This window comes from Pyrus communis, chromosome 1 (assembly GCF_963583255.1).
Source record: "Pyrus communis chromosome 1, drPyrComm1.1, whole genome shotgun sequence".
Lineage (NCBI taxonomy): Eukaryota > Viridiplantae > Streptophyta > Magnoliopsida > Rosales > Rosaceae > Pyrus > Pyrus communis.
Window position 1 is genome coordinate 13,582,977 of NC_084803.1, and position 25,486 is coordinate 13,608,462.

Here is a 25,486-nt window from a genome sequence, read left to right on the forward strand (position 1 = left end):
TTAAAATATAATTTCTTGTAGAAATATAGGACTAAACATGATCCTTTGACCCTTTTTTCGGTTGGAGATGCCTAAAAGCAAGTCCACCCCTAAGGGGTAGGTTGACTCAAAGACATAAAATGGCCCGGCAACCCCTAAAACTCCTCCAACCCAGCCTAATAGGCTAGTACCCAGCCCAAGCCATCTGGTAGGCCGGCCCAGAATGTGTTGAGCCAAGGTCCGGCCTATGTGACGTCACAGGCCGTTTGAAATTTTTTTCGCCCTTTGCGGCAACATCCACGATGGCTTTCAGAGCGTGGGAAATGTTCCTCACCTTATCCGGCGTCATCGACAGTTGGCACAGTGCAATCTTAAACCGCACAAAAACCCCAATTCTAATTCAACCTCAAAACTCTAAAAATTCACCACAAAATCACCAAATACACACATAGATTAAAGAGGCAACTTGCCTTGGTGACGGGAGGAGTGGGCAGGAGAAGAGCAGGTAGGACCCTGGCTTCTTCGGGCTTGTAAGCCGACACTTTCATCGACAAGAAATTTGCAGAGCGGGTCTAGGACTTGCGGCTAAGACTGATGCGGATGTTGGTAGTGATGGCTTTGGATGGTGTGATTGGAGAGAGGAAAGCCAATGGAGGAGAGAGAGGCTTTGGTTGGAGGCAGATGGAGCGGCATAGAGATGAGGAGTAAGGAGTGAGATTCTTGGAGCTGATTAGTGTCGATATTGCTGCTTTCTTTCTCTCTCGAAGGCTCCAAATTTCTATGTGGACTCTTATTTTTTAGTTTTTGGGATGGGATCGTTAAAATTGATTAAAACTCTTATCTGAATTTTTTATTTATTTTATAAAAGAATTAAACAGTATTTTAAGTGGGCAGGATGCCAGCGCATTTTGTAAAGGTGAAGATCGTTTGTGCGAGCTCATTTTTTAGACTTTGTGTCAGCGCATTTTTTAGAAGTGGAGATGCATTTGGCCAATTACTGTTTATTGAGGTCTATCACTATTCACTGAGTAAATTAAATAGACAGAGTACGAACGTATTTTTTTAAGGGGTGGAGTTGCTCTAACATTTTCTAATTGGCCATAAGCTACCTGACAGCTGAATAACTCCGATTGCAAAACGCCAACTCTGCCTTTCTGCACGTGGGCCTCACCACCTTACCTTTCTGCTTGCATAGTCATCCTATCATCAATTGACGAAAGGAATCTTTTTCCATCTCTTCCTTCTAATCTTTCAAATTCAAAATCCGAATTATTAAAATTTGATTTAATAGTTACAAATAGATATTCACTTTAAAAGTTATAATAACTCTAACCGATCAAATTTTAATGATTTAGATTCTTAAACTTAATAGATTAAGAATCCGAAGGTGATCAATTTCCTTAATTGACAACTTCAAATCACCATCTCAATAATTTCACGTGGATTACCTGCTTGATCAGTCACGTCACCACCACCTTATCAAACCATCCAACAAGTTCACGTGGATTACTGCTTTATCATTAAACCCGCGGCTAAAGATTAGCCATGCATAACCAATCCAATAATTTGGCCAACATGGTACCTTTTCCTACTAGCCCTTTATGTACAACTTCTGGTATCAAAGGCCTGAGAGTCTCTCCTCTCAGACATGGAGCGCAAAGATGAGAAGAAACTTCACATCGCCATGTTCCCATGGCTAGCCTACGGCCACCTAATGCCATTTCTCGAGGTCTCCAAGTTCTTAGCTCAAAGGGGTCACCAAATCTCCTTCATCTCCACCCCCCAAAACATCAATCGCCTCCGGTCATCCTCCCCTTCCCCACTCATCGATTTCGTTGAGCTTCCTCTCCCTTCCGTCGACGGCTTACCTGAATCCGTCGAGTCCACCTCCCAGCTACCAATCAATAAAGCCCCCTACCTCAAAAAAGCCTACGACTTGCTCAAGCCAGCAGTCACGCATTTCGTCCAACACTCGGGCGTCAACTGGGTCGTCCACGACTTTATTGGCTACTGGCTGCCCCAAGTCGCCACTCAGCTCGGAGTCAATTCAGTCTACTTCAGCATCTTCAACGCCACTTTCTTGGCTTTCTGCGGTCCTCCGTCTGAGTTACTCAGCGATAAACGCCGGCGGCCGGAGGACTTTACGGTCGTTCCCGAGTGGGTCGACTATCCTTCCACCGTCGCTTATAAGCTGCACGAGATGGTGAGTCATTGGGATTGCATGGACGACGAGGTCTCCGATTTTCGGAGGGTCGCGGTTACGGTTCAAGACTGTAATTTTGTGACTATACGGAGCTGCACCGAGGTTGAATCTGACGCGGTGAGTCTGCTCAGAAATTTATACGGCAAACCCGTTGTTCCGCTCGGGCTGCAACCGCCCAGCTCAGCACCGCATCAGCCCGGCGGCGCTAACGATCGAGCGGATGAGCAGTGGGAAGTGTTGAGAGAGTGGCTCGAAAATAAGAAACCGAACTCGGTGGTTTACATCGCATTCGGCTCCGAGGTGACTCTAAGTCAAGAGTTTATGCACGAGCTGGCACATGGGATAGAGAAATCGGGGTTGCCCTTTATTTGGGTGGTCAACAATCGTCCGTTAGTGGAGGGCGTGTTGGGGCCCAATATCCTTCCACTCGGATTTGAAACTCGAGTGGACGATCGAGGTTTTATGTGGAGGGGTTGGGCTCCGCAACTTAAGATTCTGAGTCATGTCTCAGTTGGAGGGATCCTGACTCATGGCGGTTGGACTTCAATTATTGAAGCATTAGGGCTGGGGCGGGTTTTGATTTTGTTTTCGGGTGCAAATGCGGACCAAGGGCTGAACGTTAGACTAATGCACGAAAAGCAGGTCGGGTTGGAGATACCGAGGGATGAGCGAGACGGGTCGTTTACGAGTGACTCGGTGGCCGAGTTGATTAGGCGAGTGATGGTGGAGAAAGAGGGCGAGTTAGTAAGGGCAAATGCATGGGCCATGAAGGAGATATTTGGCAACGTAGAGTTGAACAAGTGCTTGGACGAGTTCACTCGGGTCCTTGAAACTTGGCCAGCTTCAACTTAATCAACTTTGGATATTTTATGTGACAGTCTTTATGGATGTGCTTTTAAAAAAATTGTTTTTACTACGTCGTAAGAATAAATAGTTATACAATAAAGCAATTCAGTGTTTAGTAAACTTTTAATGTAAAAGTACAAGGACAATGCAAAATGATTAAAAAGAATATGATGTGTTTAGTAAACTTTTATATAAAACTACAACAACGGTGTAAGACGACTAAAATGAATATGATGTTGGATGTGATATTATAATGTCTTTTCTTTAATCCATAATCTTTTATCTTCTCTATACTTCTAGGTTCAATTACTTTCTTCTTGTGAAGCGTTGATGAAACAAGCAGAGTGAATGCTGACCTTGAAAGTGAGGAAACACTGAGAAAAATTGCCGCTGAAGAGAAGGCAAAGCATTTGGAGACGTTAAAGGAGATTGAGGTAATACCGTCGTAGGTTTTAGGTAGACTAATCAACAACTTCTAAACCATTCGTTGGTTACTCAAATCATCACCATAACTTCTTCTATGGTTAATCAAATTAAACAGTTTAGCCAAATACACAAACAAGGAATCATCATCATTCATCTTAGTATATTCAAAATCTCGTCTAAGACCTTGAAGTTTTATGGATCTTAATTGTTTATCACCAACAAATTCTTGCTTTCAAAATACCCCAAGCTGCCTTTGCAATGTCCTGCGTAGCGATGCTTGAGAATATTTGATCTAAAACGGCACCTTGAATGATGCCAAGTGCTCTAGCATCCTCCATCAGATAGTTTTCTTTTATTTTTATTATGGTCACAATCCTCCAACAAAATAAACAATACTTGTTTAATATTTTAGTCCTTACATTTAGATATTATACTATAATAATTTTCTATTAATGCATTTAAAAACTCAAATATTCCTTTAGGCATTTAAACGAGTCACCAAAGTTGGTGATAATAGGAGACGGAAAGGGATCCTCTGGATGCATGCAAATATTCCTAATCCATCCAATTTGAAGATCCAAACTATAAAAAGTTAATTCAAAAGAGAAAATTATTATAAACGAACCAGTGGGAGCCACTCTAATGAAATGGACACACTGGATATTCCATTTTTTTTTTTTTTTTTTTGAAGAACCACTGGATATTCCTTTAAAGCATCTAACCACCTCACATTTCTGCATGCATGCTAAATTACTAATCCCATCATCAATTCTTAACCAACCTCACAACGCCAAGTCACCATCACGTTAATTGCAGTGTGTCATTTTTGACCACCTATCTATCACATCACCATCGCTTCATCAAACCATGTTCACATGCACTACTGCTTTAATTAGTGATAAGCCATGATTAAAATTCATGTAAACCCACTCAGTCCATCGAAAACCACTAGACACAGGACATTATCAAAGGCCAGACAGTCTCTCCTCTCAGACATGGAGCGCAAAGATGAGAAGAAACTTCACATCGCCATGTTCCCATGGCTAGCCTACGGTCCATTGATGCCATTTCTCGAGGTCTCCAAGTTCTTAGCTCAAAAGGGTCACCAAATCTCCTTCATCTCCACCCCCCAAAACATCCATCACCTCCGGTCATCCTCCCTTTCCCTACTCATCGATTTCGTTGACCTTCCTCTCCCCGCCGTCGACGGCTTACCTGAATCCGTCGAGTCCACCTCCCAGCTACCAATCAACAAAGTCCCCTACCTCAAAAAAGCCTACGACTTGCTCAAGCCTGCAGTCACACATTTCATCCAACACTCGGGCGTCAACTGGGTCGTCCACGACGCTATTTGCTACTGGCTGCCCCAAGTCGCCACTCGGCTCGGAGTCAACTCGGTCTACTTCAGCATCTTCACTGCCACTTCCTTGGCCTTCTACGGTCCTCCGTCCGAGTTACTCGGCGACAAAAGCCGGCGGCCGGAGAACTTTACGGTCCTTCCCGAGTGGTTCGACTATCCTTCCACCGTCGCTTATAAGCTGCACGAGATGGTGAGTCATTGGGATTGCATGGACGACGAGGTCTCCGATTTTCAGAGGCTCGCGGTTACGGTTCAAGATTGTAATTTTGTGACTATACGGAGCTGCACCGAGGTTGAATCTGACGCGGTGCGTCTGCTCAGAAATTTATACGGAAAACCCGTTGTTCCACTCGGGCTGCTGCCGCCCAGCTCAGCACCGCATCAGCCCGGCGGCGCTAACGATCGAGCAGATGAGAAGTGGGAAGTGTTGAGAGAGTGGCTCGAAAATAAGAAACCGAACTCGGTGATTTACATCGCACTCGGCACCGAGGTGACTCTGAGTCAAGAGCTTATGCACGAGTTGGCACATGGGATAGAGAAATCGGGGTTGCCTTTTATTTTGGTGGTCAACAATCGCCCGTTAGTGGAGGGCGCGTTGAGGTCCAATATCCTTCCACTCGGATTTGAAACGCGAGTGGACGGTCGAGGCTTTGTGTGGAGGGGTTGGGCCCCGCAACGTAAGATTTTAGGTCATATCTCAGTTGGAGGATTCCTAACTCATTGCGGTTGGAGTTCAATTATTGAAGCATTAGGGTTTGGGCGGGTTTTGATTTTGTTTTCGGGTGCAAATTCGGACCAAGGGTTGAACGCGAGACTAATGCACGAAAAGCAGGTTGGGTTGGAGATACTGAGGAACGAGCGAGACGGGTCGTTTACGAGTGACTCGGTGGCCGAGTTGATTAGGCGAGTGATGGTGGAGAAAGAGAGCGAGTTAGTAAGGGCAAATGCATGGGCGATGAGGGAGATATTTGGCAACGTAGAGTTGAACAGCAAGTGCTTGGACGAGTTCACTCGGGTCCTTGAAACTTGGCCAGCTTCAACTTAATCAACTTTGGATATTTTATGTGACAGTCTTTATGGATGTGCTTTTAAAAAAAATGATTTTACTAAGAATAAATAGTTATACAACAAAGCAATTCAGTGTTTAGTAAATTTTTGTTGTAAAAGTACAAGGACAATGCAAAATGACTAAAAAGAATATTATGCGTTTAGTAAACTTTTATATAAAACTACAACAACGGTGTAAGATGACTAAAATGAATATGATGTTGGATGTGATATTATAGTGTCTTTTCTTTAATCCATAATCTTTATCTTTTCTATACTTCTAGGTGCAATTACTTTCTTCTTGTGAATGCGTTGATGAAACAAGTCACTGAGAAAAATTGCCGCTGAAGAGAAAGCAAAGCATTTGGAGACATTAAGGGAGATTGAGGTAATACCATCGTAGGTTTTAGGTAGACTAATCAACAACTTCTGAACCATTCGTTGGTTACTCAAATCATCACCATAATTAACTTCTTCTTTGGTTACTCAAATCATCCTAGTACATTCAAAATCTCGTCTAAGACCTTGAAGTTTTATAGATCTTACTTGTTTATCACCAACAAATTCTTGCTTTCAAAATACCCCAAGCTGCCTTTGCAGTGTCCTGCGTAGCGATTGTCGAGAATATTTGATCTGAAACGGCACCTTGAATGATGCCAAGTGCTCTATCATCCTTCATCAGATTCTCTCGCAAGAGCTTACTCTCAACTTCTGTGACCTCTACCTGCTTTGCTGGAGTAGCAAAGCCCTTCTCAACCAGATTCCACAGCTCATGGGATCGGAAAATGGTCTTCATTCTGATTTGCCAGAAGTCGAAGTTGTTGCCATTGAAAATCAGAGCTTGTAGCTCTCGACCACCAGACCAGCCATGTTAGATTTGAATCTCGAGAGCTCGGGGCTCGTCAAAGCAAGAAAAAGCTCTAATTCTGATTTCACAGATTCTAACGCCCAGAAATGCAACCTGGCTCTGATGCCATGTTAGTGTATTTGAACTTGAGAGTGAAGTTTTACAGAGAGTTAGACACACAGAATGATTAAAAATGATGAATGCAATGAAGAAGAAAGAAGCTGGAAATGGAAGAGAATTGCAGAGAGAATTACAGAGGCTATGACCTCCTTCACACATTCATTCACTCACACACATATTACATGGAGAGAGCCATCTATCTAATCTAGCCTAAGATTTTAGACGAGTAGCAATTCCTTTTAACAAACTGAAATGTAACAAATTTTGTTACTACCTTGAATATCAGCTGATGCAGTTGATAAGAAATTTTGATTGCCTTGGTTTTTTGTCATGGAAGCTCTCTCGTTGCTTTAACTTAACTGAAATTTTGATACCTATTTCTATGCCAAATTTTGCAGGTCGAAATTCAGCCATACTTGTATTGCAATCCGGCATGTGTCTAAGCTGAAAGTAACCCAAAGTGCCTAATTAGGATTAGGCTAAGTTCTTGCAGCTCGAGTAGTTAAAAGCATTTATCATGGTATCAGAGCAAAGATCCTAGGGTCTCTCTCGAATTACCCTCGACCTAGGCAATTTCTTTTTTTCTGGCCGCCACTCCCTGTGGGTGACAACCACCTAGAATTCGATCTTGTAAGATGGCGGCATCGACTCCTCTACCGTCCATTCCAAGACCCGACGACCAGCAACTTCATACATCTCCTCTTTGAAGAAAGAAAAGCTGTGACTACTTACCAAGTTACTCCAACCATTCAAACATTGCAAATTAAGTACTTTATTATATGATCATAATCTGATACTGTAGCTTTTTACGCCAATAGTCCATATAACAATCAGCTTTCAAATGTATAAACAAACTGTACAAACTCTATAATCTCTATTAGCTGGGATCAACATATAAAGCTGGTTATGATATGGATGCTGCAATTCTCAGCTATTAAACTTGAGTAAACTCCAGAGCATTTGCATCCGGGTCTCGCGTGAAAATCGCCGGCCTCCCGGACTTGCTCAGCGTGTAGGGAATACCTGCAGTAGCAGATAGCAGTATAAGTCACCCACATTCCTTCCATAGATCAACATCCGTTGGACATGTTATTGAAAATGAAATTAACTGCAGATGAGGAAAACTAAAGCTTACCAGCATCGTCGAGGATTGCTTTCAGCTTAGACACATCCCGGATTGCAATACAAGTATGGCGGTCGCGGCCTCCATGAGCTGGTCTTCCGGTCAAAGGGTCGGGATTTGGAAGTTCCATGAGATGAATCATCTCTGAACCAACCCATAGCCAAGCACCTCTGTAGGGGAGCTTATCATGTGGCCTTGCCTCATTTATTTCAAGCCCTATTTTTTTTTTTATCCATCAATGATGTCAAGTCATGTACTTTTAAAATGTAAGTAAAAGATGAGAATTTTGAAAATTTTACCCAAAATGTTCTGGTAAAAGCTGAGAGATCTTTCAAGGTTTTCACACAGCAATCCGACATGGTGGACACTAACAACTCCAAAATCTGCATGAGAATCAAAAGATGAACAAGTAAGATGCATCAGAGAACGTACAAAAACTTGTCTTTCTGTGAATCGAGCCACAGTCGGCACTAAAGTAAGTGGAGAGGGAGCACACTGCTTCAAACAAACTTTTAGAGTATTTTGTAGCATATGTGTTAAACTGTGATTTGTACATACATAAGAAAGATTGGTCCTTTCGTGTAACGAGGCAACCAGTGTTCAAAACAAACATGTCCCAAAGATTGAGTTAAGCACGCAAATTAGAGTGTGTGAAAGGATATCACATCATACAATTAAAGTTCACTTAAAAAAAAAAGAGGATGTTTTATTCAAAACATTGTATGGTCATACAAAAAATAACTTAAAACGGTTCATCCGAAACTCAAACGTGAAATTAATTATTTTTTTTTTTTTTTGAACAAACAATATTATCTAGGGGTGTGTTTAGCCTCATAATAGACTAGCAATAATATGGTTCAAACTCGTCAATGGAATCTAAGACATCTCACTTACAAAAGAAGAAGAATATCACTAGACCGTAGTACTAAATGGCAAGAGGTTGGATGCAACACAAAATTAAAGTTCTTAAAACAATAAACAACAATAACAAATCTCACTATGAGCTCGGCTGTATGAACCTTAAAACATCGCTGCATTTGATTTAACATCAAGTCTTCCATTAACTTTAAATACTATATATTTTTCTTAAAACAACAAACAATCACAAAAAAAATTCTCTTTATTGCCATGGATTTTATCATTTTACATGTCTCAGTCACACCAAATTCCCAAATTTCCAAGACCCAACTTAGAAGACAATTTTTGGCAATCAAATAAAAGTGACCAAAGAATAAGAAGAGTTACCATTTTTGTCCTGAGCACCGACTGATTGCTTCTCCAGTACATCTCCTTCAACGGTCGCCTTAGCTTTCGCCACAGAACACCGTCCGTGACGTCTGCAACTTCTCAGACCGGTCCGGTCAATTTTAGATGATGGGTTCCTAAGTAGAGTGCTGACTCTAATCCCATCTTCCTGCAATCGATCAAATAAACAAAACCCAAATTAAATAAAGTAAAATTAAATTGTAATCATAAAAATAAAAATAAAAAATAAAAAAAAGAATGAAAAGAATGAAAAATGGGTGATATAATAAAACTTACCTTGAGTTGGAGGGGAAGGGTGGGAGGTGGGATGAGAAGGGAAGTCATGGAAGAGCAGCTGCTCATCTGGGTTTTTGTCTGTTTCTTGTGTTCTTTGTGGCCAGGCCCTCCCTACGGTTTGCAGATACAGTAATAAAATAAATAAATTAGAAAATATTAGAAAAACCACGAGCCATTACTTTATGTTTTGGGGTTATCCTTCCAAAACACAAGTATTATCCTCTTTCTTTTATTTTATTTTTTATTTTTTTTTTATTTTTTTAAACAAATGATATTATGCACATTAAAAATGAGAGATGAATTTAGCCTCTAACAATAATATGGTTTAAAATGGAACATCAGACCTCTAATTTACAAATTAAAAGAAATATTATTAGACCGTTGTATTATGTATTTTTTTTTTTTTTTAAACACAGAGTCAACTTTCATTAATATAAAAACTAGTACAAGGCCCAAAAAGAATTGGGTAAACAACTAAAGGAAAAGTAAAAGGCTCAAGCAAAATGAGAGCAAGAACCTAAGATACAACGCGAGGCCCACATAAGCTTAGGCCCGAAGGCAGCAGAAAATAGACAATAAAAAAACCCTAATCTCCATCAACAAAGACCATATCTCTGTCGCCGTCACTTCCTTGAAGTAAGCCAAACTCCGAACTAAGAAAGTAGACACTAGATCCAATTCTCCTTCACGAGCCCCTACAAATATATACAAACAAAGTATCATACATGTAGAGGGTGAGGCTAAGGGGGTATGTAAAATACCAACACTTGGTCTCGATGGGGTTACGGCATATGTATGCCGTTTAGGGTTGGGGAGTGAAGGAGGGAAGTGGATTTGGTATCCCATTCCTGATTGGAGCCTGCCTATCCAAGTACATTATGGGATAGGGATGTAGTATCACAAATAAGGAGGAGGGATGACAAAGTGTTAAAAGACAGAAAACAGTAAAAGTAGGCAAAAGATGCCGGATAAAGGGCAAGAAGTCCATATCTGAGACAAGCTCAGGGGATAGTTGAGACCCAATTCAGGAAAAACTGAGATAAACTCAAGAGAATCAGGAATAAAACAAAAGAAAGAGACTGGAAAGAGGAGAGGGATAGATGAATGCAGGGATGGGGTGGAGCAGAGGAAGTGAGGGGGAGGAAAAGAAGAAAAAGGCAAATGTGGGAAGAATGAGACTGAAAAAATGAGGAAGTAGCAGGTTGCCGCCTACCCCAAGTAAAAGCAAGGGCCGGTGGCTGAAAGTTGAAGTCGGAGAAGAGGTTTGAATCTGGGTTTCTAGAGAGAAACTGTGAGAGGTTATATTTCACACCCCATAAAGAATCGATTTTCCCACATGATGGCTTTTAATTTCTAAGCTTGGTTCTAATAAAGAGAATGATTTTTACATGTCATTTTCTTCACTTCTTGTCAGCTGTTATGATTGATTTAGTAACATATATATACCACTCAGTATTACGATCTGATGGTATTCCTCTTTACTTGGAAGTGAGAGGTCTTAGATTCGAATCTCGTGAATGGCGAATTCGATACAAAATTAGGCTGCCCATTAAGCGGATTTGCCGAACTCCCCCTCCCTTTAATGTAAAAATATCGATGTACTAAAAAACATATATGATCACTTGCAAAAAACTTGTATAATGTGAACACATGTTAGAAAAAAAAAAAAGTACACCAATTGTACTAAATGCTTAAAGACAAGTAGTATCACCGAGTTTTAGTAAAAACACATATTCTTGAGGCTTAGGTAAACTCCTTGGGTTTATAATAAGAAAAATTAATGAAAAAGACTTAAAAACTTTGAGTTTTAACGATAAGGACAAAATAAAAGGTAAAGTGAATAGTATTATAATTGATTTTTTAGTGTAAAAATATGATTTTTTGTCAAAATGAAGAGTACCGGAAGCTTTTCGTTAAAATTTCCTTTATAATAATTTATAATAATGTAGTACCTTACGCTTAAACTAAACATGTTATGGATTGTAGTATTGATGATTTACATGTCACGAAAATAATATTTTCAGAAAATTGTAGCAATGGTGAAGCACTTTAACTCAATTGGAGTAATAATCTCTCAACTAAAAATCCATGACTATTGATCCATTTACTTATCAAAATGTACAGTTATGATCATTTTCATCAACTTCGTCAAAATGAGTCACGTGCCATGCACATAAGGCTGAATTAAAGGGCAAATATAGGAAACTAAATGAGAAAAATTGGAGAAATTATCCCTCAATTTTAACCCAATTAGAGAAATGGGTCCCTCAATTTTAATTCAATTGAAGCAATGATTTATTAACTTTAACTCAATTGTAACAATGATTCTTCCAACATGACTCATTTTGACGGAGTTGATGAAAATGATCATAATTACATGTTTTGAGGAGTTAAGGGACCAATAATTATAGATTTTTTTGTGGATGAACCATTGCTTTAATTAAGTTAAAATTAAGAGACCATTACTACAATTTTCTAATATTTTTATGTTCATATCTCACTGATCATGACACGGTAAGGTCCTATGTCCGTGCCTAATTTGGTGAATTATGAATAAAATTGCATTGGCCGTTGAAAAATAATTATAACAACCTAAGAGCAGACTTTTCAACCACTTGATGAAAAACAGAGACTAATATATATGGGTATTTTAATTAATTATAAACCTGATATCAAATCACCAATAAATTTAAAGTCAATGATTCCAAAGGGAAGAAGACTATAAAAACTGTTGACAATTGACATGCAACTCAAGCTGCTAATAAAACAATACAAAACTCAACAACCTATGGAGGATGGGCAGCGAATGAGATCATGCTTTAGTCTGTCATAATTTTTTTTTTTATTTTTTTATCTCTATTAAAAATTTTGCAAATTTGAATTATAAATTACTTTAACGTACGAATTCAATCTCAAGTGAAATGAGACGATCAAACTAATCTAGCTAACTAACATTTGAGTTATTTGACTTTATTTTTATATTTTTTGTGAACTGTGTTGGATTACGAATTAATTCACGCTAAACACATGTAAATAATTATGGTTATAATTTATTTGGTTTGTGATTACAATGTTTTAAGTCGACATGTAAAATGTCAAACAGTCGATAATGTGGGTGTGTGAGTCGTGTACGTACCACGTGCTAGTCTTCAAACATGTGCTGTTTTGTTCTTCTTTTAGACTTGTACCTAAATAATTATGTAACTATCAATCACATGTAATTTTGAAATTAACAACGTCGACCAATAGTTTTCGGGTCAATGTGATTAAAAATAAGCCATTTTAATCTTGGAAATAAATCGAAGTCTATCGAAATTAAATCTAGAGCCTAGAGAGAAAGAACTTCATTAAGAACAAAGAACATGAGTTTCATGAAAAATAAATTCTAAGCAGACGTTTTTTAAAGCTGGATTGTTCAAGGATTTCTGTTATTTTATAGTTTAACATTAATTTTCATGTCAGCATCAAAAAATATTATGTTAAAAAATGATGCGGCAAAGATTAGTCTCACTTTTAAGAGAGTTTCTTTAGCATTTCTCATATCTTTCATGTAATTATGCTAAATTTAACAATGACATGCATTTATTAGTTAAATGGCAAAAAAAAAAAAAAATATTTACTAAATTTAGTTTTAATATAGTAGTTCTCAAACATGTCAGAGTGTAGTCAAGTTGGCTAGTAAAATGTACTTTCTCTTTTGTAAATGAGTAATGCTAGGTAAACGAACTTTTTAGACTAAATTTGTAAATCATATGATGCGTTACTGATAGTAGATAAGCACATTAATCAATACTTAATAATAATACAATCATCAACATCCACGTTATATGGATTACAAATTTTAATTTAAATATTCAGTCTCTCTAGCATTGCTCTTTGTAAATATCTTACTCTCCTTCGTTCATAAATTAGAATAGGGTAGTGATATCCACCCATTCATTTAAAAAAAAAAAATTATTATCATTAAGGGGATGAAAAGAGTTCGAAACTATTACAATAAATTAGGAGAGTAGAAGTTTCAAACCCATAACATATTGGTAGAAACCTAACACCTTATACATTGGTGATGTAAGACGACAAAGATAGAAACCTGAGAGTCACTCAACCAACTGCATCAATTAGGATATTGGACCACTTGCAAACATACTCATTTCTACTTCTCACACAACATTCTTAATTTTCGATTGTTTGATCAAATGAATTGAAAAATATCAACGACAAAAAATTAATAAGAGTATTTGAAAAGTAAAAGTAAGTATATGAATAACAATTTCATTTAGAATATCGCTTTATCAAAAACAAGATAGCTCCCTGTTTCACTAACTGGTAGTTGTTTTTAACGATTCGACTACAGAAATTGTTGGTTTTAAATAAAAGAGAAGTTGACCAAGCCAATCTTAAATAAAAAGTAAAAAGTGAAAGTAAATTGTGAGGTAGGGTTTCATTAGAAAGGATCGAAAATCCTTTTGTGTCAGTACTAATTCGTGCAGCTAACGTTTTAACAGCACCGTAACGACGCTCATTTATTGTACATTGTAAAAAGATGGTGGTTGATGGTTTTGTCCTTTAATTTTAGGATAATTCTGTTCCCACCCCTCAATCTTTTGAAATTAATCCCTTTAAAATTTTAATACGAAATAACTAGTTTGTCCCTTTAAATTTTAATTTATTTATGTTAAACACTTTCTTAACCACCACCAAATCTCATATTTGATAACTAAACCTACTCTTCGTCAATTTTTTTAAGCTCGCAAACCTAGTATTTTCCTTTATTGAACAAACTTGAACATGAAATCGTCTCTCGAGTATCCAAATGAGGCACGGGTCGATAATTTTTTTTTTTCTCATCAAATTTTTAGATTCAGACACCGTGATAAACACCTAACTAAAAAAAATAGAGGATGTCCGGTGCAAAATCCCGATGGATATAACATTAATATTCATCATTTTGCTATTTTTTGGAAAAAAATTCAATAAAATAACACTGACTATGTTTATGGATTTTAGTTAATACATAAATTTAAAATATATGAGTTTGTGTTTTTGAGTAAGTGAATGCCTTCAATAAATTTGGGGTCAACAATTCACGTCAATTTTTTTGGTGTAGTTAACTAAATTTTCATGTTACATCAAACTTCCCTAAAAAAATTGAAAACCCAATCTTGAGTACATTTACTCGATACCTCATCGCTTGCAAATGATTAAACGTAATGAGCGTTTACTAAATAGTTTAGTTGGAAGCCTTCTTTCATGCAAAAGATTCAAAATTTCTCACGATCCCTAATGGCTTGCAAATGATTACACGTATTCAGAGTTTAGTTTATAACATTTTTGCTTTTACTGTTACAAATTCTATAAAATATTAATACCGTAAAACAAAAGATCCAAAACAGTTTACTTCAAACCTTCTTTGGCACGAAACAGTTAAACTGTTTTTATATTCACTACTCGCAGATGATCGATCACACGTGTATTCAGAGTTCACCAATAACCCTACTAATTTTACCATTACGAATTCTATAAATATACGCGTACGACAAAACCCGGACAATTTAATTCAAAAACCTTCTTTGGCACAAAACATTCAAATTCACTCGACGCCCCATCATTAGCTTGTAAACGACTACAGGCACTCAGAGTTTATGAACCAGCTTTTCACATATTTCATTGAGAAGGAAAACTCTGAAGCACATCCTAAACACAAAATAGTGAATCTTTGGGGGAGCTTTTTGGCAACAAAAGTCATTTAGCAATTGAGTACAAGCAAAGTCACTATTTCACTTATTCTCCCCCTTTTTCCCCCTTTCCTTCTTCCTTCCCCCAACGAAACTTCCCCATTTCCTTCTGTTCCCCCCTTCCAAATTCCCAAAGTTTATACAAAAAACCACCGTCCCCCAAAAACCCCAACCGCGTAAAAGCACTCGTCCAAAAAGGTCAAGTCTCAGTCAAAAGGCCCCCCACTACGCGTTCACACCTGCATACACGCCTCGCACAGATATAAATATGCCTCCCCTCCAGTTCAACACCTCCAGCCAACATCTCCATCTCTACCAGTTCACCTCCAAGCTCGCAATTCAAGTTCACACAGGCATTTCTTCAAACACCTTTCGTCCCACCACCAAAGTTCAGACCTTTCATGGAAATTACTCCGTTCCCATTTCTTAGTCAAGAAGATGACTCCCATTTCTATACCCTGTTGTCCGACATGGACGAATTCGACATAAATGGCTGGAATCACAGCCTGAAGAAGCGGAGAAAGGACGATGGAAACAACCATGGTGGCGGCGCTGGAGCTGCTCCGGGGGCAATGAGCGACATACTCGCCTCACTGATTCTGCTGGACGAGGAGGAGAAGCTGGAGCAGGAGAGGTACTTGGTCGAAGCCCAGGAGGAAAGATCGATGCTTGAAGATAATCACAGGCGGAAGACTCGAGCTATGGAGGAGTACTACTCTGATCTTCAGCAGCACCATTCTCAATCCGACGAATCGGACCTGTCTAGGGCGAAACGGAGTCGACAGTCCGCTTCCGCTGCGGCCGCTGCTGCAGCTGAGGCCTCCGCGGCCGGTCCGGACCCGAGTTCGAGTGCTACGATCCCGGGTCCGCACCGGAGGCTTTGGGTGAAGGACAGGCCCAAGGTGTGGTGGGAGAATTTGGGCCGCCCAGACGTTTCGGATGAGGAGTTTCGAAAAGCTTTTCGGATGAGCAAGGGGACGTTCGACATGATCTGCGCGGAGCTGGAGTCGGCGGTTTTTAAGAAGAACACAATGTTGCGCGAGGCAATTCCGGTGCGCCAACGCGTGGCGGTGTGCATATATCGGCTTGCCACCGGGGAGCCGCTTAGGGAGGTTTCGAGACGTTTCGGGCTGGGAATCTCCACCTGCCACAAGCTGGTTCTGGAAGTTTGCGTTGCCATCAAGACTGTCTTGATGCACAAGTTTCTCCAGTGGCCGGACGAGGGCAGGATGCAGGAAATCAAGGAGGAGTTCGAGGCCACTTCCGGAATTCCAAATGTTGCTGGGTCTATGTACACCACCCACATATCAATTATTGCTCCAAAGGTGAATGTGGCTGCGTATTTCAACAAGCGGCACACGGAACGCAACCAGAAAACTTCGTATTCGGTCACGGTTCAAGGGGTTGTCGATCCGAGAGGCGTTTTCACCGACGTTTGCATAGGCTGGCCGGGTTCGATGCCGGACGATCAGGTGCTGGAGAAGTCTGCATTGTTCCAGAGAGCAAACAGAGGACTCTTGAAGGATGTGTGGATTGTGGGAAATGCTGGGTTTCCACTGATGGATTGGGTGCTGGTTCCTTACACCCACCAGAACTTGACGTGGACCCAGCACGCATTCAATGAGAAAATCGGAGAAGTGGAAAGGGTGGCTAAAGATGCATTTGCAAAGCTGAAGGGGAGGTGGTCTTGCTTGCAGAAGAGGACTGAGATCAAGCTGCAGGACTTGCCTGTTGTGCTTGGGGCTTGCTGTGTTTTGCACAATATTTGTGCAATGAGGAATGATGAGCTCGATCCCAAGTTCGAGTTCGACCTCTTCGACGATGTGGCAACGCCGGCAAATAGTCTGAGGTCGGCGGGATCGGTGCAGGCGAGGGATCATATTGCTCATAATTTGTTGCACCATGGCCTTGCTGCAGGCACCGGTTCTGGTTTTCTATAGGGGGTTTTGAGTTCGGCTTTTGTTCTAGTCATATTATAGAGTAAAATATGATATATATTTGGCTTTGTTTAGCTTTTTGTATATAAGCATTTACCCACCTTCTATCTATTTATCTATTCTAAATATACTTCCTTCTTTTTTGCCATCTGAAATTCTAAATCTGATCTTGAAGTTTGAGTGACCGCAAGACCAGCTGAGACTTTTTATTACGTTGTTGATGGTGAAATCTGTCGTATCACTAAATGTATATAATTGTGATTCTGCATCTTTCCCTCTGATTATGAAGCTAGTCAAGATTTTCATTTATGATTCATTGTCGAAGATAAAATTTATCGTGTCACCAAGCACCAACTGACATTTTTAATTACGCTGTCGGCAAAAAAGTTGATGTATCACTAGTTGTATATAACTTTGTACCTATCTCCCTAAGATGCATGTTTGAGCAATATAACTAGATGAGATTCTTGATTATGTTATTGAAGAGGAAATATGTCATATCACAAATTGTATATAATTGTGCACCTATCTCTTTTACTCTAAAGTTTGAATAACTATAATCCTACTCAAGATTTTCAAATTAGATTGTCAATAGACAATTTCTTGTATCACCGGTTGTATACAACCTCACATCTTTCATGTCACGTGCTTGATCACTTACGTTACCAGCTGCTCATGTTTTGAGAGATAGACACGGAAAAAAATCCTACGGAAGATACGTCAGATTCTTCCCGCTGTCAATCATGTAACTTTTACTTCTTGGCCATATCAAGCTATCAAACTAGGCAGGCCCCAAAATTCCCAGTTCAACAGAATATGTGATGGCGCATCATAAATTCCTAATTTTCAACCATACAATCTGTTTTGCGGTCATAGGTTTTATCAACTCTTTGTCCAACAAGCTGATTGCAACGCGGTTTCCCCTACTTTGTCACAACACCAATTATGATTTGTGTTGCTCTGCCCCCACTTTCCTCTCACCTTTGAACTATTGGCTTACCTGGTCTCCTCTGCTCCTTGACTTTAACCAACTCTTTCTTGGCAAGTTTGCGTTGATGGGGGAGACTACAAATCTATTTTATCAACTAATTAATCACTTTTACTAGATTTTTCAAATTTCCATTTGTCTTGTTTCGGGCAGAATCGGCTTTGTAACCGGTTGTTTGTTCACTTATATCGTGATGAGAAAGACAAAGATATCAACCGTGGATCGGTAAGAGTTTCTGCTTGTAGTTTAGGGAGTGGTGGAAACCTTGGTGTGAGATGTTTTTGGCCAGTTGGATTTTTGCCAGTCTGCATTTTGAAGTCGATTTACAATATCTGAGTCTTTCAATACATCTGCAGTAATCTAACAGAGCTTCTCTGTTTTTGCTTGATTATCATTTACTGAAGAGAAGATTATCATTAAGAATGTAAAATCTATAAACCTAATTATAAACATGGTAACATCAAGGCACATTTAGATTTTGCTCTCTAATTCGGAGATTCATTTGGTGTCTCAGGTGTATACACTTTTGTGTCGATCTCTCTCCTCGTGTACCCGATCAAGTTGATGAGCGAGATGACACATAGAGTCAGAGGTGTGTACATTTTTTTTGTGATGACACAGATAGAGACGGTGTATATAAATATATTTCTTCTGTGATGATACAAATAGAGACAAATGTGTACACATTTCTTCCGTGGTGATATAGATAGACACAAAGGTGTATACATCCCTTTCGTGATAATACAAATAGAGACAAAGGTGTACATTCCTTTCGTGATGTTACAGATAGACACAAAAGTGCATACGTGCCTCTCGTGAGGATGCTGACAGAGACAAAAGTGCATACATTCCTTTCATGACGAACAAATAAACACAAATGTGTATACATTTCTCCCGTGACGATACAGATAGACATAAAGGTATATACATTTCCCCCGTGATAATACAGATAGACAAAAATATGTATATATTCCTCCGTAATGATACAGATCGACACAAAAGTATACATTGCACCTGCAAAGACAAATACATATGAACGGACATGCATAGACATGCAAGTTATAACATTTTGGGAGCATTTCCATTACCTCCCCAAATTCATGAACCATCATGTTTTCCTTTTATTAAATGACTCTCATCAAGAAAGTACATTGCACCTGCAAAATGTTTGGTTTCAAATTCTACTCTGGCAATCTCCAACCATATTGACAGATTGGATTTCTATCATTAGTGAGGAAGCAGATAAGACTACAACAGCTAAAACTGTGCAGATTTAGTCTTTCACTTCCAAACCTGCCTACCAACAACTGTGAAAAATTTGGTTTCCATTTTTAGAAACTTTTCGTACATTTTGTCACGGGTAAAGTTTTCTTTTTGAGACTTTCACATATGGAAATCTTGTTATGCCATTGCAGCATTAAGAACATGAATTTACAAATCACTTTCTAAGTGTATGATTAATTATAATTTTTTGTCCAAAATATGATTATTTGTCAATTAAGGAATAAAATTTGGTTTATTCCCCTTGTTTAATATAAAGAGAATATATTTAGTTGTACTTAACATGCTGTACCACCTGAGAAATGCCACCCAACAGAGTCCAACTGTAGGAACCCAGGAACAGCCAACTGGACATGGACACCTGTCAGACAGACAAATTAGACGTTGGTGGAGAGAAATATAAAAATTGGTTGTAGAAGCTGTTTTTGGAGGGGTCTCATATTTTCATTCGTCCCGGGGTTTTTGCTTTGTTGTCACTCGTCACAATCATCCAAATTTCCCAAGCCATAGAGAGAGGTAGAGAGGGGGAGGATGGAGAACCATAAGCAGATGGAGAGGGACGAGGCGGGGCCCATGGCGGTGGAGGCGGCGGAGGAGGAGGAGAACGGGCAGGTGGGGTCCAGCCTCACCCTGGAGAGGGTGGCTGCGGCAAAGCAGTTCATAGAGAGCCACTACAAGGCTCAGATGAAGCACATCCAGGATCGTAAACAGAGGTAGGGAAAAAAGGCATTTCCTTTTGTTGAATTTACTGTTTTTAAGGATCTTTCTGTCTTGCCCAGTTCTTGTTTTTGCAATTTCAGCTGGTGTTTTTGTGATCAGAATTGTTTTTTATTCTGGGTATTTGATTTTTTTCTTTTGTTTGGAATGGAAAGCCTTGATTTTCCTGAGAAATGAGGGTGTTTCTTTGACTGCCCTGGAATTGCATTCCTGGAAAGAGTTGGAATTTGATTGGTTTTTTGGGAAATGGGGTTCATTGGAAATTCCCAAATCATTGTGCTTTTGGAATGCATATGCTTGCATGAAGTGGAAGTAAATATTGTTTAAGTTATGCTTATCGCGGAGTTGAATTGTGTTTAGATTTTTTCTACCAGGAGAGCTAATGATGATAGCAACCTTATAAGGAATATCAAACATGATAAGATTTTGGGTGCTGATTTTGCAGAATGACATTTGCAAACTAATAAGAACTGCATAGTGATGAATAATTATTAGTTTTGAGGCTTCGTAATTATATTATCCGCAAATCCTTAGTTGGAAGAGTAATTTTGTTATTGGTTTTTTTTATGACTTTAATCACCTTAGAAGAACTTAACTGGGTGCAACTGTGAACAAATTGAGAAAGATATTTAGTGTGGATTATTTGGCAGTTGACTGTGTGATTGAGCCCCTTTGGTTTAGCAATAAGCGAGAAACATGTTTCATAACATAAAATGGGTGGTGGTTGTCATTGGTTCTTTATGGATTGTTTGGATTGTTTCTCATTTGTGTTTTTTTCATGCCATTCCATCAGGTATAATTTGTGTTAATATTTCAACTTGTGCATGGTAGAGTCACCGGAAGAGAGTGCTGAAAAAGCTAAAATGTTGAGTTCTTAGGCAATAGAATCGCCTGTTAGTATGGTTATTTCTGTGGTGTTTTTCATCAATGTTATCTTTAATGCCTGGTCTGTTCTGTTTCCAGTGTCCATTATGGCGGTTTTACTTCAAACACTCTTGCATTCATGCCACATAAACTTTATATCGCTAGTGCTGAATATGTTCTTGTTTTTTATATGTTTTTAGAGTCCACTAGTTGTGATGTGCCTCCACCACTGCTAATTAAAGTGAAATTGGCAATGGTTAGAGGATAAAGGTTCTGTCATTGATCTTGAAATGTGCCCTCAAATGTGTTCATTGTTTCTAGGCGCTCGGTGCTGGAAAAGAAGTTGGCATCTGAACATGTACCAGAGGAGGAACAGATCAATTTGTTGAAGGATTTGGAGCGCACAGAGACTCAATACATTCGCCTTAAAAGGCACAAGATTTGTGTAGATGATTTTGACCTTTTGGCCATAATTGGGAGAGGGGCCTTTGGAGAGGTAGAGATATGCACCTCTTATAACTTGCATAGGTGCTAGGTTTAAAAGATTTTTATTTTCCTTTTCAACGTATTAATATACAGAGAAAGTGAGTATAAGCTTGTTTCTGTCACCCTTGGCCTCGAGTTGTTTACTGTTACAGTATGGTTTCATTTTCTTTGTTGTAGTTTTTTTCATATTCTTTGGTTTATGTTTGATAGTTTCTTGATACAATATTTATATTAATATTTTGCAGGTTAGACTGTGCCGGGAGAAGAAATCTGGCAACATTTATGCCATGAAAAAGTTGAAGAAGTCAGAAATGCTCAGTAGGGGGCAGGTAATTATATGGCACATCAAGAATTGATTTAATTTTAACTTGTTTTACCTTAAGGGAAAGAAAAACTTCAATTTAAGGTTCTCAAATTTTCATCCATTACTTCTATAGTAAATCTTGTACTCACTGGTTGTCTATCCACAACGTAGGTTGAACATGTTAGAGCTGAAAGGAATTTGCTTGCAGAGGTTGCCAGTCATTGCATTGTGAAACTTTACTATTCCTTTCAAGATGCTGAATACTTGTATCTAGTCATGGAATATTTACCTGGTGGTGACATGATGACTTTGCTTATCAGAGAAGAGTCTTTGACTGAAACTGTCGCTAGATTTTACATTGCACAATGTGTTCTGGCCATAGAATCTATTCACAAACATAACTACATTCACAGGTTGGTTTATCCTTCTGGTCACAGGCTTGCCAACATCGGAAGCTGCATTCTGTTAAAGTGCGTTATATTAATAAATGGTACATCAAGATAACATAATGTAACTCTTGCATTTGCTACGTCTATTTTTTTTTTTTTTTCAGAGACATAAAACCAGACAATCTTCTGTTAGACAAAAATGGTCACATGAAGCTTTCTGATTTTGGTCTTTGCAAGCCTCTTGATTGCTCAAATTTATCTTCCATAAATGAAAATGAAGTGCTTGATGATGAGAACCTGCATGAGACAATGGATATTGATGAATCCTTCCCAGAAACCAAAAATGGGAGGCGCTGGAAAAGCCCGCTTGAGCAACTTCAGCATTGGCAGATAAACAGGAGAAAATTGGTACTCAAATGATCCTTTCCTTGATATTCTAATGTGGAATTTCACCTCTCTTACAGTATTACTCATAGATTCTTGACTGGATAAAGTGCAAGCAACAAATGTTTGCTATTTGTATATAATAACACTTCATAGATTCAAGATGCAATGTTTAATGCCATTTCCTTTGTTTCAATGGTAGGCATTTTCGACAGTCGGAACTCCAGATTACATCGCTCCGGAGGTATTGTTGAAGAAAGGATACGGCATGGAGTGTGACTGGTGAGTCCACGATGTTGCAGCACTATTGGATTGCTATAGTAGCTAAAATATGTGTGAGCAAGTTCGTTTGTGAATTCTATTTCTTACCCAATTCCTGCTTGTAGGTGGTCACTTGGTGCGATAATGTATGAGATGCTGGTTGGTTATCCTCCATTTTACTCTGATGATCCAGTCACAACATGCAGAAAGGTTAATCAATCAGTATATATTTTGCTTATATTTTTTTGATTCAAGTGTATACTATCTCATAGTTTTCATTGTTGTGTGGTTTTCACAGTAATTAGACTGCAGTAAGATTCATTTCAACATAACTTGCCAGGTTGTGTTTGTCTCACATGTTTTTCTCAAGAAAGTTGAATTTACAAATTGTTTCTGAAGCAGTAACATTTGCGGAGTTCTACATTTCTTGCTAAAGTTTTATTGATATATTCATATCTCGTGCATGACCTGACATATGGAAGAATGTATGCAGATTGTACATTGGAAAAATCACTTGAAATTTCCTGTTGAGGCAAGGTTGACACCTGAAGCAAAGGATCTGATCAGTAGGTTCCTTTGCGATGTTGAAAATAGACTTTGTAGAGCAGACCAAATTAAGGTATTTCCCCTCTATTTCCGATGACTTTTACGGTTTTACCCTCACATTGTTACGCCATTCTTAATGAAATAAGTCCTCTTATTTTAAATGGATCAGGCTCATCCTTGGTTTAGAGATATCGCATGGGACGGACTTTACGAGACTGAGGCAGCATTTAAACCAGAGGTCAATGATGAACTTGATACTCAAAACTTTATGAAGTATGATGAGGTAAGGTGTCAAATATACTCCTGTCGGCTTACTGCTCACGAAAACATCCGACCTATACTAGTTGCTAGTAGTGAAGTACTGGATTGTGCCTTTGTGTCTAAAATTCAACTGTGCTGCAGGTGGATCCACCAGCACCTGGAAGAACTGGATCTGGACCAATGAGAAAGGTATGTTTCTCATAGCCAAAAAAGAACGGAGACTTAAAGTGGCACAATGTCAATTCATAATCTGGTGATGGCTTTGGTAATCTAAACGTGTAAAAGGGTACATTTTGACATACTAGATTAATAAAACAAATTTTCTTTATATTTCTAGGGGTTTGAACTTATCTAAAATATCAACTAATCTTTTTTTGGAGGCCCGGTGTGCTTATGCTCATGATCTTGTATGAAGGAACATTTTTACTCTTGAAGAAGGGAAAACACGGAAAGAAAATTCGTATTATATTAGTTTTGATTTATGTAAAGTAGTTTCCGTGACACTTTATGCTTGTTCTGTATCTTTCTTTGCAGACGTTGTTGACTCCTAAAGATCTCAGTTTTGTTGGCTACACGTACAAGAATTTTGAGGCTGTCAAAGGGTTGCATCATTCATCTGGTATGCATTGTACCGCAGTACAATTTTCTTCACATCTCTTTTTCCTTTGTCTTTCTAGGCGCAACATGCTACCAAGTTTTAATTTAATGAGTAACTTCATCTGCTAAATTTCCTGGATTATGTTCATTACTGTTACAGATCTAAAGAGAAGTACATCACTGAACCGGACATCTGTTGACTCTTCTCAAAGTAATAAATCCTGACCCGAACTGGTCTCATCGACTGTAAATTTCGTTTGTAATGTGCCCGTAATAATTGACTGTGTACCTGTCCAGGTGATTCTGTACTGGACTACTCCACTAAGTATTCCTCGTACGACATGGAAGCTCAGGTACTTGCTGCATCAGAGGATGTCATGTCAGAGTGACTCATAGCATCTAGTATGACAGGTGGACAGAGCCCTTCTAGGAATATGCTGGGCACACCTGCTTGTTTTTTCGGGTTAGGTTTTCACCCACATGATCAACACAGTTGACAGCTACATCTTGCAGAGTAGTGTACAGTAGTAATGTTGAAGACGCTTCAAGATGACCCGTTCAATGGGTTGGTTTTGTAGGAGTAGTACTAGTAGATCTTGAGAGCTTTTTGTATCCCAGTAGGTGTGAGAGTTTTGTCAAGGTCTTGGCTACCCAGGTTGGCATTCAAAATGTGCCTTCTTGTAACAGTTCGATCTTTTGGCATTCAAAATGTGCCTTCGCTTGTGGCAGTTTTCAATCTTTCTTCCCTTGATTGTCTATAGGAAATTATGGTTGCCGAAACATGAAAACACTGAGGTTTTGAGTCCTAAATCTGAGGATGTTATTGATGTTGAAATCTTATAGTCCCATATCTTCCCAATACTTGCGTCTCTTATTTCATATAAAATTGATTGCAGCTGAGTGCAGTTTGGCTTCTTTATGCCCTTTTTTTTTTCCTTTCTAGGAACCCTCGACGGTACGAGGGAAAAACTTTTCCCCTGTCCTCAATATTTAACTTTTGTTTTTTACCAATTCGTAGATAACCAAGATTCAATACAACAGTCGCCAAAATGCTTTTCTTTTGGAACAAAACAAACCACCAGACTAATGCAAAGAGAGATTTACAAGAGGAGGGAGCTGACGAGGCGGCTGAGTTCCAAATTTTTCGCGTGTTGCCACATATTTTAATGTTTTCATTTGAATTCGTATGATTAGTTTGACATATAGCGATCTAAGCGTCCTTGTTTATGCAAGTCCTCCATTG

The 25,486-nt window shown here is 39.0% G+C and overlaps 5 protein-coding genes across 5 annotated transcripts; 4 read left to right on the forward strand and 1 right to left on the reverse strand.

Annotated features, from left to right (window-relative positions):
• Positions 1-1,627: 1,627 nt before the first annotated feature.
• Positions 1,628-3,034, forward strand: LOC137748846 (UDP-glycosyltransferase 91C1-like). The gene has a single exon (XM_068489068.1). The coding sequence runs from the start codon at positions 1,628-1,630 to the stop codon at positions 3,032-3,034; it is 1,407 nt and encodes a 468-aa protein (XP_068345169.1).
• Positions 3,035-4,449: 1,415 nt separating this feature from the next.
• On the forward strand, positions 4,450-5,859 carry LOC137748948 (UDP-glycosyltransferase 91C1-like). The gene has a single exon (XM_068489167.1). It carries the CDS (start codon positions 4,450-4,452, stop codon positions 5,857-5,859), a length of 1,410 nt encoding a protein of 469 aa, XP_068345268.1.
• Positions 5,860-7,576: 1,717 nt separating this feature from the next.
• Positions 7,577-9,646, reverse strand: LOC137738151 (uncharacterized). Its single transcript, XM_068477784.1, has 5 exons — positions 9,494-9,646; positions 9,197-9,365; positions 8,251-8,334; positions 7,964-8,167; positions 7,577-7,851 (listed from the first exon to the last, which is right to left on the reverse strand). The coding sequence occupies exons 1-5, from the start codon at positions 9,557-9,559 to the stop codon at positions 7,763-7,765; spliced, it is 612 nt and encodes a 203-aa protein (XP_068333885.1). The 5' UTR covers positions 9,560-9,646; the 3' UTR covers positions 7,577-7,762.
• Positions 9,647-15,416: 5,770 nt separating this feature from the next.
• On the forward strand, positions 15,417-17,302 carry LOC137742820 (protein ALP1-like). The gene has a single exon (XM_068482774.1). It carries the CDS (start codon positions 15,630-15,632, stop codon positions 17,166-17,168), a length of 1,539 nt encoding a protein of 512 aa, XP_068338875.1. The 5' UTR covers positions 15,417-15,629; the 3' UTR covers positions 17,169-17,302.
• A 2,414-nt stretch (positions 17,303-19,716) lies between these two features.
• On the forward strand, positions 19,717-25,078 carry LOC137744598 (uncharacterized). Its single transcript, XM_068484376.1, has 13 exons — positions 19,717-20,147; positions 21,337-21,511; positions 21,747-21,830; positions 21,977-22,218; positions 22,359-22,602; positions 22,781-22,860; positions 22,965-23,049; positions 23,333-23,458; positions 23,555-23,668; positions 23,788-23,835; positions 24,181-24,265; positions 24,404-24,454; positions 24,541-25,078. Exons 1-13 carry the CDS (start codon positions 19,966-19,968, stop codon positions 24,630-24,632), a joined length of 1,608 nt encoding a protein of 535 aa, XP_068340477.1. The 5' UTR covers positions 19,717-19,965; the 3' UTR covers positions 24,633-25,078.
• The last annotated feature ends 408 nt before the right edge of the window (positions 25,079-25,486 follow it).